Source organism: Cherax quadricarinatus, chromosome 91 (assembly GCF_038502225.1).
Source record: "Cherax quadricarinatus isolate ZL_2023a chromosome 91, ASM3850222v1, whole genome shotgun sequence".
NCBI classification, from domain to species: domain Eukaryota; kingdom Metazoa; phylum Arthropoda; class Malacostraca; order Decapoda; family Parastacidae; genus Cherax; species Cherax quadricarinatus.
Genome location: NC_091382.1, coordinates 1,190,315 through 1,204,280, shown reverse-complemented (window position 1 = coordinate 1,204,280; position 13,966 = coordinate 1,190,315). Strand labels below are relative to the sequence as shown.

The 13,966-nt window shown below is 43.7% G+C and overlaps 1 protein-coding gene across 14 annotated transcripts in view; it reads right to left on the bottom strand.

Annotated features, from left to right (window-relative positions):
• dop (microtubule-associated serine/threonine (MAST) protein kinase dop) overlaps window positions 1–13,966 on the bottom strand; it is a 227,401-nt gene that overhangs the window by 94,125 nt on the left and 119,310 nt on the right. For 11 of the 14 annotated variants that reach the window (XM_070104302.1, XM_070104307.1, XM_053800069.2 and 8 more), the window contains exon 2: window positions 3,112–3,566. The exons of 2 other annotated variants lie outside the window; for them this stretch is intronic. In XM_070104302.1, coding sequence (XP_069960403.1) covers window positions 3,112–3,531 — 420 coding nt within the window. In that variant the 5' untranslated portion in view covers window positions 3,532–3,566. Of the gene's footprint in view, window positions 1–3,111; window positions 3,567–6,084; window positions 6,383–13,966 lie in introns of all 14 variants that reach the window. One more of the 14 variants, XM_070104310.1, reaches the window with a different exon arrangement.

Sequence of the window (13,966 nt, the reverse complement as noted above, 5' to 3'; positions counted from 1 at the left end):
GCGTATTTACAATTGTAGGTGTAATGTCAGTGTCATGGGTGTAGCACTGCCCCTTGATAGTGGAGGTGTGCATCATGCAAGGCAAAGTGATAGTGGCAGGTGGAAAGTGAGCATGTACATCCACTATCTCTTTTCCTGCTGTGCAAATTTCATTCAACCTCTGTTGTTTATCCTTTTTCCTTCCTTCCAAGTTCCCCCTGAAAACATTTTTTAACCTTCTATTCAGTTCTTCGCACATTTCCAGTGCCTCATTTATTAGTTTGCCTTCCATGTCTTACGTGGCACTGCAGGAACTTTGAATCTGTGTCTTCGTTACTTTGTCTTTACAAATTGTCCTTCCTTTTCTGTATGTTTTCCATGTTCTTCTGCTCTTACTTATTTTGCATGTCCTCTCCTATTTGCTACTATATATCTGTTTTCTCTGCATATTCTTCTCAGTCTTTAATGTTAACGTGAGTGATGCCTGTCGCACAACCACTGATTAATTTTGTTTGTTTTCTATTCTCGCAGCAAAGCTTTGATTAAGGTTTCTGACTATGTTGATTGAATAAAACATATGTTCAACACCTGTCTTTATTGTGAAGATGTTTCACTATGCAGTGGCTTTATTCATCCACCTGTCAGTGCTCTAACATTAATGTAATGACAGTCCTCCTTGACTGCCTGTTTAACAGACTGTAGCTCTTGTCCACTGCACTCTAGAAATCCTCAAATCACCGAAAAATTACCAATTATGTAGTGCAAACTGTCAGGCACCTTTCCATGCCTTGTCAGTTGCTGTCAGGTTACTAAATATTCCACTTCATTCTGGCCGTTTGAAAGTTACTACTGAAGGTGTCCATTCCCACTCATGTTGCCTTATCATACAAATTAGTATTGTAATAAAGTTGGTAGAATTACCAACAATATGTAAAGTAAAAGGACACAAGTGCAACTAATGTGACATTTTATTGTGGCAACGTTTAGCTCTCCAGGAGCTTTATCAAGCTTGATAAAGCTCCTGGAGAGCGAAACGTTGCCACAATAAAATGTCCCATTAGTTGCACTTGTGTCCTTTTACTTTATAAATTAGTATTATGTCTGGTACACTATACAACACTGACCTCATCAACCTTCAACAAGAATGTTTTATCTTGATATTCATGAGCCCCTCACCAGCATCAAAGAACATTTATCCTCCTTCCTCGAGAATATGATAATAATTAAAGATATGTTCCCCCATACATCTGTTGTCACCAGTTAATCAAGCAGTAAGTAGGTTCGAGAGTAAGCAGACTGTTGTGGGTTCCATCTTAATATGGGAGGGGCAGTTGTTGGTATGCTGTAGCTAAGTCAAGCTTTTAAATAAGTTGTAATAACACCTCTCAGACTGTAAAGAAAGAAACTGTGTGATTAATGAGTTTATTAACTAGGAGGCCAAGTCTGGGGCCGGGAGGATGGAGTGATGATCCCAGCAATCAACTACAGGGAGACTCCTACCTGTCCCCGTATATTCTTCCACTCCCCCTTAACTTTAAAATGACCTTAAGACTGTTAAATGTTTTTTTTATTTTGTCTCCTCTTTTATTATCTTGATCCTGTCTCCAGCCTCCTCCTGTCTCTTGCTGATTCCCCATCATTTCTTCATCATTTCCATCTTCCATGCTAATCCAGGAAAGTTCAACCTCTTTCATCAGCATTCACATTAACGCTGTTCATCCTCTGGTGAGTTTTCCTTTTATTCTAAATTCTTTCTTTCATTCATTCATCATGCCCTCTAGCTCTCTCGTACTTTCATTCATTCATCATGCACTCTAGCTCTCTCGTATTTTCATTCATTCATCATGCACTCTGGCTCTCTCGTACTTTCATTCATCATGCACTCTGGCTCTCTCGTACTTTCATTCATCATGCACTCTGGCTCTCTCGTACTTTCATTCATCATGCACTCTGGCTCTCTCGTACTTTCATTCATCATGCACTCTAGCTCTCTCGTACTTTCATTCATCATGCACTCTAGCTCTCTCGTACTTTCATTCATCATGCACTCTGGCTCTCTCATATTTTCATTCCTCTAAGTCTGGCTTGCACCTTCTCTCCTTACAGCTTTCTTCAATTCCTGTTGCTCCCTTCCCGGTTCCTGCTCGCACTCTCATTCTCCTCCCTCACTTCACAACTCTCACTCTCCTCCTCCCTCACTTCACAACTCTCACTCTCCTCCTCCTTCACTTCACAACTCTCACTCTCCTCCTCCTTCACTTCACAACTCTCACTCTCCTCCTCCTTCACTTCACAACTCTCACTCTCCTCCTCCCTCACTTCACAACTCTCACTCTCCTCCTCCTTCACTTCACAACTCTCACTCTCCTCCTCCCTCACTTCACAACTCTCACTCTCCTCCTCCTTCACTTCACAACTCTCACTCTCCTCCTCCCTCACTTCACAACTCTCACTCTCCTCCTCCTTCACTTCACAACTCTCACTCTCCTCCTCCCTCACTTCACAACTCTCACTCTCCTCCTCCCTCACTTCACAACTCTCACTCTCCTCCTCCCTCACTTCACAACTCTCACTCTCCTCCTCCCTCACTTCACAACGCTGGTAACATTGGTAGCAAATATTAAGTCCTGACTACAGACTTACCCTTGCTGAGTCTTCCATCTCTCTTTATTTTCTCTTGTCCCTCTCTCTGTTTTTCTTCTCCCTACTCCTCTCGTGTCTTCAATTATCTGACAACACTTCAATCCTTGAGTTGATCCCTCACTGTATGTACACTTACCTGTGTGTGCTTGCAATTACAGCTCCTGACCCTGCATCTTAACTACTGAATGTGTGTGTTGTATGCATGTGCAAATAGTGCGTGTGCAAGTGGTGCATGTGCACAAGTGCATGTGCAAGTGGTGCATGTGCATGCGTGTATTTATTCAGCAGTGTTGAGACATGGTTCCTGGCCCTGCCTCTCAGTTTAATAACTGGTAAGCATTTTACATATTTATATCATCTTGGGTCTTAATCATACCTAGTCTGGAAACTATGTATGAAGTTTTTCTGGAATGTTGTGTGTGTATATGTGAAGTAGGTGAAGTTAGAGAAGACAAGGCTGCCCCAGTAGGTGAAGCTGAGGTGGTGTACCTTGAAGTGCATGAGGGAGGTGACTGGTAGCGGCAGGTGTAGCGCCGCACGCGACGCCGCCTGCCGCAGCGTGGAGTCCGACACAGAGCGAGACATGCCACGCCCACCCCCGCCCACGCCCACACCCAGGCCCACCGCTACCGACTCTGCGTCAGGGGCGCGAGGAAGACGCAGGGGAGGTAAGTGATCTTGTGCCTCTCCTGTCACCTCCCCTGGCACTGAACCTGACCGCACCAAGGGCGAGGGTCCGTGCGGCAGTGTGGGCGTGTGGGCGGCCATGGGCGTGGCGGGGGTAGAGCTGGCGTGCTGCTGGTGGTGGTGGTGGTAGTGGTGCCAGGTGCCCCCCATGCAGTGGGCACGGATGGGCGGGGGTGCCAGCACTGGGGTGGGTGCCGGGGAGGGCCGGCCGCCCACCACCATCACCGGAAGGAGAGTCCAAGAGCCATTATGGAGGCCTGAAGAAGCTACATGTTAGGCTGGTCAAGCTAACACCACCCCTCCAGCTTACACCAAGCTAACACCACTCACACCTTATTTACCTGACTTGACTCAACAAGTTACACACCCTTACTGGGTTAACGTGACGTTACGCATGCTCAGATGGTTACATACGCACGCTAAGATGGCTCAGATGGTTACATACGCACGCTAAGATGGCTCAGATGGCTACTTGCACACGCTAAGATGGTTACATACGCACGCTAAGATGGTTAATGTGATGTTACGCAAACTCAGATGGCTACTTGCACACGCTAAGATGGTTACATACGCATGCTCAGATGGTTAATGTGACGTTACACACGTTCAGGTGGTTACCATAAAGTAACAAGCTCAAATGGTTACTTACGAACGCTCAGATGGTTACCGTGAAATAACGTACGTCAGATGGTCAATGTAACGTTGCACACACTCAATTTTTATACCAGCTCAGAAAAAACAAATAGGCCTGGTCTGGGACCGGACCACGGGGGAGGGGGGGCAGGGACCCCCGTAAGCAGGGACAATGTATATGCTGTGTAAGAATGGTATGGTTTAGAAAGACACGTAAGCAAACACTATGACATATTTATTAGAAAACGTTTCGGTCCTGGGACCTTGATCACTTCTAACATACAGAGGTAGAAAGGCATATATGATACTTAAGCACCACCAACCCAACAACACAGGAGTCACATGATTTCATCGTCTACCCGTCCTCATCATAGGCAGAGGTTGTTTTGATAAGGACCTGCCTCGCATGGGCCAGTGGGCCTTCTGCAGTGTTCCTCCATTCTTATGTTATGTTCTTATGACATTCCTCAGGTCACGTGCGTCACATCTCACTCTCCGCCTATATATATAATGTCTTTCTACCTCTGTATGTTAGAAGTGATCAAGGTCCCAGGACCGAAACGTTTTCTAATAAATATGTCATAGTGTTTCCTTACGTGTCTTTCTACACCAACTTGTCGGTATTTATTACCAAGGTTTATACCAAGAATGGTATATAATACCGACAAGATGAAATTAAGACACATGTGCAACATCTGGGTATCTTTATTGTAGACGTTTCGCCATCCAGTGGCTTTATCAATACAACTAACCCATCTCTTTGGGAAGGACCTACTTCCACTGGGGAATCCCGCCTACCAGTAACTACACCTGACGTTACTATATAAGCGCCAGGCTTCTTTCTTCTGCTTCAGAATCTCCACGACTATGGTGCTCTTCGCACCTACTCCAAGGTTGAGGGACTGATTACCTCATCTTCTGTACATAGTTCCACTGTCTTCAAGTTATGTCCTAGAATTTGTATTGATAAAGCCACTGGATGGTGAAACGTCTACGATAAAGATACCCAGATGTTGCACATGTGTCTTAATTTCATCAATGTATATGCTGCATGTCTATATTGTGTAATATGCTGTCTAATGTTCCTGGCACTCGGCAACCTTCCTGGCTCGAAGTCCCGCTATTATGGATACAACTGTTCCCATGAACGGATTTCCTGCAACATTGCAAGCTCCTGATGTGTTGATTGCAACACGGAAGGCCTAGAGCTATTACTCAACTCCCTCTGTGGTAATTTTGCTTTTTGTATCACTCGTTCGTGATTATTGCGCATATATATATATATATATATATATATATATATATATATATATATATATATATACACACACACATCAGAAACATTTTCATTGGAGAAGAGTTAAGGTCATACGGCAAATGGGAAAAAGGGAGATGACAAGGTTTGATCCGAGGAAAGGGACTGGCAGCTTTAACTTCTTAGTTAAAGAGTACTCCAGGGGCTTCCCTGAGGTATGTTTAATAAAGTTGACTTTATATACAAACTACACTAACTTTACAAAGTTCAACCGCCAAGGGAGGTAGTGTAGATCCAGGGAGAAAGGCAGAGGGAGAGGAACAGGGCGAGAAGAGAGAGAAGCAGGGAAAGTGGGAGAAGAGCAGGGAGAGAAGAGACAAGAGGCTAGAAGAAGGAAAACGGAAATAGAGAAAAAGTGAAGTAAAGAGAAATGAAAAGAAAGGAGGAGGAAGGGGAAAGACGAGGAGGAATATTTTTGAAAGAGAGAGAGAGAGAGAGAGAGAGAGAGAGAGAGAGAGAGAGAGAGAGAGAGAGAGAGAGAGAGAGAGAGAGAGAAGAGAGAAAGAGAGAGAGAGAGAGAGAGAGAGAGAGAGAGAGAGAGAGAGAGAGAGAGAGAGAGAGAGAGAGAGAGAGAGAGAGGAGAGAGGAGAGAGGAGAGAGAGTGAGAGAGAGAGAGAGAGAGAGAGAGAGAGAGAGAGAGAGAGAGAGAGAGAGAGAGAGAGAGAGAGAGAGAGAGAGAGAGAGAGAGAGAGAGAGAGAGAGAGAGAGAGAGAGAGAGAGATGGCGAGTGTTATTTTTACAGGAGTGTATCCCGAGAGCATGAGGGTGAAAGTATGGTCGGCGGAAGTAACGGGTACTGAGGGAGAGGAAGAAGACACACATCTTACCTTGTACCTGCCACAAGTCTGAGGGCGGAGACGGATCCCCAGTTGTAGTGTACGAGTGATGGAGGTGGTGACCACGGGTGTGAACACGTGGATCATGTCACAGATGACACACATAGTGTCACGTCTTTACTTCTCCACATTAAAACACTCAACATAAAGAACACTAAACCCTCAGGTTACACTCTCCACCGACACAGTGCTCCTGCCATCTGCTATACTTCACTATATCAAGGTGTACGCTTTTCAAAACACACATTGACAAGTCTTAATTACATTTTACTTATATATATCAAGTTCTCTTGTTTGAAAGACAATGTAGTTTAATATAATGTATGATAATACAATGTATATCTTATTTACCTTTGATAGGTTTCCTGAGTTTTCCTACTCCCGGACCTGGGTTAGGCTTGCCTGAGCACCAGGCTGGTCAACCAGGCTGGTGCTCATTGCTTATTATCGTAGGATAATACATAGTATGGGTTCACGGTTATCGTAGGATAATACATGGTATGGGTTCACGGTTATCGTAGGATAATACATGGTATGGGTTCACGGTTATCGTAGGATAATACATGGTATGAGTTCACGGTTATCGTAGGATAATACATAGTATGGGTTCACGGTTATCATAGGATAATACATGGTATGGGTTCACGGTTATCGTAGGATAATACATGGTATGGGTTCACGGTTATCGTAGGATAATACATGGTATGGGTTCACGGTTAACGTAGGATAATACAAGGTATGGGTTCACGGTTATCGTAGGATAATACATGGTATGAGTTCACGGTTATCGTAGGATAATACATGGTATGAGTTCACGGTTATCGTAGGATAATACATGGTATGAGTTCACGGTTATCGTAGGATAATACATGGTATGGGTTCACGGTTAACGTAGGATAATACATGGTATGGGTTCACGGTTATCGTAGGATAATACATGGTATGGGTTCACGGTTATCGTAGGATAATACATGGTATGGGTTCACGGTTAACATAGGATAATACATGGTATGGGTTCACGGTTATCGTAGGATAATACATGGTATGAGTTCACGGTTATCGTAGGATAATACATGGTATGAGTTCACGGTTATCGTAGGATAATACATGGTATGGGTTCACGGTTATCGTAGGATAATACATGGTATGAGTTCACGGTTAACGTATGATAATACATGGTATGGGTTCACGGTTATCGTAGGATAATACATGGTATGAGTTCACGGTTAACATAGGATAATACATGGCATGGGTTCACGGTTATCGTAGGATAATACATGGTATGAGTTCACGGTTAACGTAGGATAATACATGGTATGAGTTCACGGTTAACATAGGATAATACATGGTATGAGTTCACGGTTAACATAGGATAATACATGGTATGGGTTCACGGTTATCGTAGGATAATACATGGTATGGGTTCACGGTTATCGTAGGATAATACATGGTATGAGTTCACGGTTATCGTAGGATAATACATGGTATGAGTTCACGGTTATCGTAGGATAATACATGGTATGAGTTCACGGTTAACGTAGGATAATACATGGTATGGGTTCACGGTTATCGTAGGATAATACATGGTATGAGTTCACGGTTATCGTAGGATAATACATGGTATGGGTTCACGGTTATCGTAGGATAATACATGGTATGGGTTCACGGTTATCGTAGGATAATACATGGTATGGGTTCACGGTTATCGTAGGATAATACATGGTATGGGTTCACGGTTATCGTAGGATAATACATGGTATGGGTTCACGGTTATCGTAGGATAATACATGGTACGGGTTCACGGTTATCGTAGGATAATACATGGTATGGGTTCACGGTTAATGTAGGATAATACATGGTATGGGTTCACGGTTAACGTAGGATAATGCATGGTATGGGTTCACGGTTAACGTAGAATAATACATGGTACGAGTTCACGGTTATCGTAGGATAATACATATATATAATAAAGTACTATTAAGTTAGAAATATCTTTATTACCCAGCGTGGTTTCAACACCAGAGTTATCACACTTCATTTCCCGGTCCACCTAAATACAGCCACAACCTCGGTGTAACAAATACAGGAAGGCTGTCCACCCCAATACGGCTCTAATCCACCCCAACTCACCCAATGTCCTTAATACGTCCCCTCTCCGCCCAGATTTTATTCAATTCAGCAAAATCTGTGGCTCGTACGTTGGTTTGCGTGCAGCCAGCAGCAACAGCCTGGTTGATCAGGCTCTGATCCACCAGGAGGCCTGGTCACAGACCGGGCCGCGGGGGCGTTGACCCCCGGAACTCTCTCCAGGTAAACTCCAGGTCCACCCCAGTTTGACCCTGGTCCATCCGCGCCTCACTGGCGACCCCGGTTAATACCACTCAGCAAGTAATGTTGCTGCTGCTGCTGCTGCTGCTGCTGCTGCTGCTGCTGCTGCTGTTGCTGCTGCTGCTGCTGCTGCTGCTTTCACCTGGTCTGCTGTCCACCGACTCTCAAATTAACCTTAAGAAAAACTTACCAAAATGATAACGGGAAATGAAGGATGATTCTTAAAGCTTCCACGTCTACCACAGGGTCGATTATTATTATTATTATTATTTGAAGCGCTAAACAGGTGTGAGTTATACAGCTCAAAGACTAGTGAAGGTTCGTAGGTCCATCCGTTCACGCATAAGAACATAAGTAAGGAGGAGCACTACAGCAGGCCTACTGGCCTATACTAGTTAGGTCCTTCTCAAAGCCACTAACAATATGTGTTGTGTTGTGGTCATTATCCACTGTGAATAGTGTGCAAATACGTTTATTACCTACATGGTAATGCAGATAATGGGAGCCTAGCTGGTGGGTTTCTCTTCTGTAATTTAAAAATACTGACCATTAAAGATCCCTATAAACTATGTTTACTCTGCTCCTCTGACGTATGTACCAGGCTATATTCTCATTAGTTACTTTTAACAAGCAGTGTATTAATCTTTGTTGGTTGGAAGAGTTGTGTGTTGGAATAAGGTGATGAGGGAGGGAGAGACTGGGGTCAGCGTCAGTTTCTATTTCCCTGAACCACGATTCATTCACTAGTACTACATGAAGGAAGCATAGTGGTGAAACATCTGTTGTAGGGATTGACAGGTGTTAATGTTGTGTACTGGTGATCAATGACACGTACTTAAGATACCTTCAACACACCTTGTTACATAATTACCTCGCTTAGTACACTCTGCCTCATCACTACCTTGTCTGGAACAGTCCAGCACTACCTTGTTTGGTACAACAGTCCAGCACTACCTTGTTTGGTACAACAGTCCAGCACTACCTTGTTTGGTACAACAGTCCAGCACTACTTTGGAACAATAGTCCAGCACTACCCTGCTTGGAATAATAGTCCAGCATTACCTTGCTTGGAACAATAGTCCAGCACTACCTTGCTTGGTACAACAGTCCAGCACTACCTTGCTTGGTACAACAGTCCAGCACTACCTTGCTTGGTACAACAGTCCAGTACTATCTTGCTTGGTACAATAGTCCAGTACTACCTTGCTTGGTACAACAGTCCAGCACTACCTTACTTGGTACAACAGTCCAGCACTACCTTACTTGGTACAACAGTCCAGTACTATCTTGCTTGGTACAACAGTCCAACACTAACTTGCTTGGAACAATAGTCCAGCACTACCTTGCTTGGAACAATAGTCCAGCACTACCTTGCTTGGTACAACAGTCCAGCACTACCTTGCTTGGTACAACAGTCCAGTATTACCTTGCTTGGTACAACAGTCCAGCACTACCTTGCTTGGTACAACAGTCCAGCACTATCTTGCTTGGTACAACAGTCCAGCACTATCTTGCTTGGTACAACAGTCCAGCACTACCTTGCTTGGTACAACAGTCCAGTACTACCTTGCTTGGTACAACAGTCCAGTACTACTTTGCTTGGTACAACAGTCCAGTACTAACTTGCTTGGTACAACAGCCCAGCACTATTGTGGTACGCCCTGGTCAATCGATTATCACGCTATTTACTTTCATATTGTTGCTGCCTGTGTATGATAACTGTTCACTTAGTGATATAATTACGCAACTGTGCTTGCTGATGGCGAGGTGTGAGTGAGGTGTTGTGAGCATTAAGTCTGGAGGTGTCAGGGACCAGCCCACTGGTGCAGCACTCATTGCTACACTAACACTCAAATAACCCCTTATCCCTCCACTGCTATAGTTGCAAGTGGCGTGCTTCTCATCCACCTTTTGCACTGCATATATCACACACACACCCCACCACACACGTACACCCCAGTAATACACCTTCCCACACTCCCACAAGGACAGACTATACTAACAGGTTATACCTGTTAAGTATTAGCAATTCCAGCCCTCCTGGAAAGCACCGTTGAAGCTCCTATAGCCACTGAACACACCCACAAACACTGGACGATATCTTCTTGGCCCTACACAAGTCCTCCAACTGATACTGACACATTTCATTACTGAATTACACAGCTTACACTCACACAACATAACTATCCAAAAGACGAGTAGCCGCACACTACACTTGTATCTACTTTTTAATAATACAAAAAAAAAATGACCTCATTGACCCTGGCCTACACACCGACCCACGTCCACACACTGACCAACGCCACTCAGGGTTCACCTCCAGCCATCAGAACGCGGCAACACCTCTGGAAGTCAACAAACCTCCTACATCTTTTTCCAACATCCACACAGCTCTAGTTGCCAAACATGACCACTTCGCTTTACATGGCATCCTTTGTACCTACCTAAATGCGTCGAATCACAACTCCTGCTACCTCCTCCCCAATAATTATATTATGACAGTAGTTTGTTGGATTATGTATTGGTAGATAAAAGACTGTTGAGTAGACTTCAGGATGTACATGTTTATAGAGGGGCCACAGATATATCAGATCACTTTCTAGTTGTAGCTACACTGAGAGTAAAAGGTAGATGGGATACAAGGAGAATAGAAGCATCAGGGAAGAGAGAGGTGAAGGTTTATAAACTAAAAGAGGAGGCAGTTAGGGTAAGATATAAACAGCTATTGGAGGATAGATGGGCTAATGAGAGCATAGGCAATGGGGTCGAAGAGGTATGGGGTAGGTTTAAAAATGTAGTGTTAGAGTGTTCAGCAGAAGTTTGTGGTTACAGGAAAGTGGGTGCAGGAGGGAAGAGGAGCGATTGGTGGAATGATGATGTAAAGAGAGTAGTAAGGGAGAAAAAGTTAGCATATGAGAAGTTTTTACAAAGTAGAAGTGATGCAAGGAGGGAAGAGTATATGGAGAAAAAGAGAGAAGTTAAGAGAGTGGTGAAGCAATGTAAAAAGAGAGCAAATGAGAGAGTGGGTGAGATGTTATCAACAAATTTTGTTGAAAATAAGAAAAAGTTTTGGAGTGAGATTAACAAGTTAAGAAAGCCTAGAGAACAAATGGATTTGTCAGTTAAAAATAGGAGAGGAGAGTTATTAAATGGAGAGTTAGAGGTATTGGGAAGATGGAAGGAATATTTTGAGGAATTGTTAAATGTTGATGAAGATAGGGAAGCTGTGATTTCGTGTATAGGGCAAGGAGGAATAACATCTTGTAGGAGTGAGGAAGAGCCAGTTGTGAGTGTGGGGGAAGTTCGTGAGGCAGTAGGTAAAATGAAAGGGGGTAAGGCAGCCGGGATTGATGGGATAAAGATAGAAATGTTAAAAGCAGGTGGGGATATAGTTTTGGAGTGGTTGGTGCAATTATTTAATAAATGTATGGAAGAAGGTAAGGTACCTAGGGATTGGCAGAGAGCATGCATAGTTCCTTTGTATAAAGGCAAAGGGGATAAAAGAGAGTGCAAAAATTATAGGGGGATAAGTCTGTTGAGTGTACCTGGTAAAGTGTATGGTAGAGTTATAATTGAAAGAATTAAGAGTAAGACGGAGAATAGGATAGCAGATGAACAAGGAGGCTTTAGGAAAGGTAGGGGGTGTGTGGACCAGGTGTTTACAGTGAAACATATAAGTGAACAGTATTTAGATAAGGCTAAAGAGGTCTTTGTGGCATTTATGGATTTGGAAAAGGCGTATGACAGGGTGGATAGGGGGGCAATGTGGCAGATGTTGCAAGTGTATGGTGTAGGAGGTAGGTTACTGAAAGCAGTGAAGAGTTTTTACGAGGATAGTGAGGCTCAAGTTAGAGTATGTAGGAAAGAGGGAAATTTTTTCCCAGTAAAAGTAGGCCTTAGACAAGGATGTGTGATGTCACCGTGGTTGTTTAATATATTTATAGATGGGGTTGTAAGAGAAGTAAATGCGAGGGTCTTGGCAAGAGGCGTGGAGTTAAAAGATAAAGAATCACACACAAAGTGGGAGTTGTCACAGCTGCTCTTTGCTGATGACACTGTGCTCTTGGGAGATTCTGAAGAGAAGTTGCAGAGATTGGTGGATGAATTTGGTAGGGTGTGCAAAAGAAGAAAATTAAAGGTGAATACAGGAAAGAGTAAGGTTATGAGGATAACAAAAAGATTAGGTGATGAAAGATTGAATATCAGATTGGAGGGAGAGAGTATGGAGGAGGTGAACGTATTCAGATATTTGGGAGTGGACGTGTCAGCAGATGGGTCTATGAAAGATGAGGTGAATCATAGAATTGATGAGGGAAAAAGAGTGAGTGGTGCACTTAGGAGTCTGTGGAGACAAAGAACTTTGTCCTTGGAGGCAAAGAGGGGAATGTATGAGAGTATAGTTTTACCAACGCTCTTATATGGGTGTGAAGCGTGGGTGATGAATGTTGCAGCGAGGAGAAGGCTGGAGGCAGTGGAGATGTCATGTCTGAGGGCAATGTGTGGTGTGAATATAATGCAGAGAATTCGTAGTTTGGAAGTTAGGAGGAGGTGCGGGATTACCAAAACTGTTGTCCAGAGGGCTGAGGAAGGGTTGTTGAGGTGGTTCGGACATGTAGAGAGAATGGAGCGAAACAGAATGACTTCAAGAGTGTATCAGTCTGTAGTGGAAGGAAGGCGGGGTAGGGGTCGGCCTAGGAAGGGTTGGAGGGAGGGGGTAAAGGAGGTTTTGTGTGCGAGGGGCTTGGACTTCCAGCAGGCATGCGTGAGCGTGTTTGATAGGAGTGAATGGAGACAAATGGTTTTTAATACTTGACGTGCTGTTGGAGTGTGAGCAAAGTAACATTTATGAAGGGATTCAGGGAAACCGGCAGGCCGGACTTGAGTCCTGGAGATGGGAAGTACAGTGCCTGCACTCTGAAGGAGGGGTGTTAATGTTGCAGTTTAAAAACTGTAGTGTAAAGCACCCTTCTGGCAAGACAGTGATGGAGTGAATGATGGTGAAAGTTTTTCTTTTTCGGGCCACCCTGCCTTGGTGGGAATCGGCCGGTGTGATAATAAAAAATATATATATATATATATATATATATATATATATATATATATATATATATATATATATATCTTCTTTCAACACACCGGCCGTATCCCACCGAGGCAGGGTAGCCCAAAAGGAAAAACGAAAGTTTCTCCTTTTACATTTAGTAATATATACAGCAGAAGGGGTTACTAGCCACTCGCTCCCGGCATTTTAGTCGCCTCTTACAACACGCATGGCTCACGGAGGAAGAATTCTGTTCCACTTCCCCATGGAGATAAGAGGAAATAAACAAGAACAAGAACTAGAAAGAAAATAGAAGAAAACCCAGAGGGGTGTGTATATATATGCTTGTACATGTATGTGTAGTGTGACCTAAGTGTAAGTAGAAGTAGCAAGACGTACCTGAAATCTTGCATATTTATGAGACAGAAGAAAAGGACACCAGCAATCCTACCATCATGTAAAACAATTACAGGCTTTCGTTTTACACTCACTTGGCAGGACGGT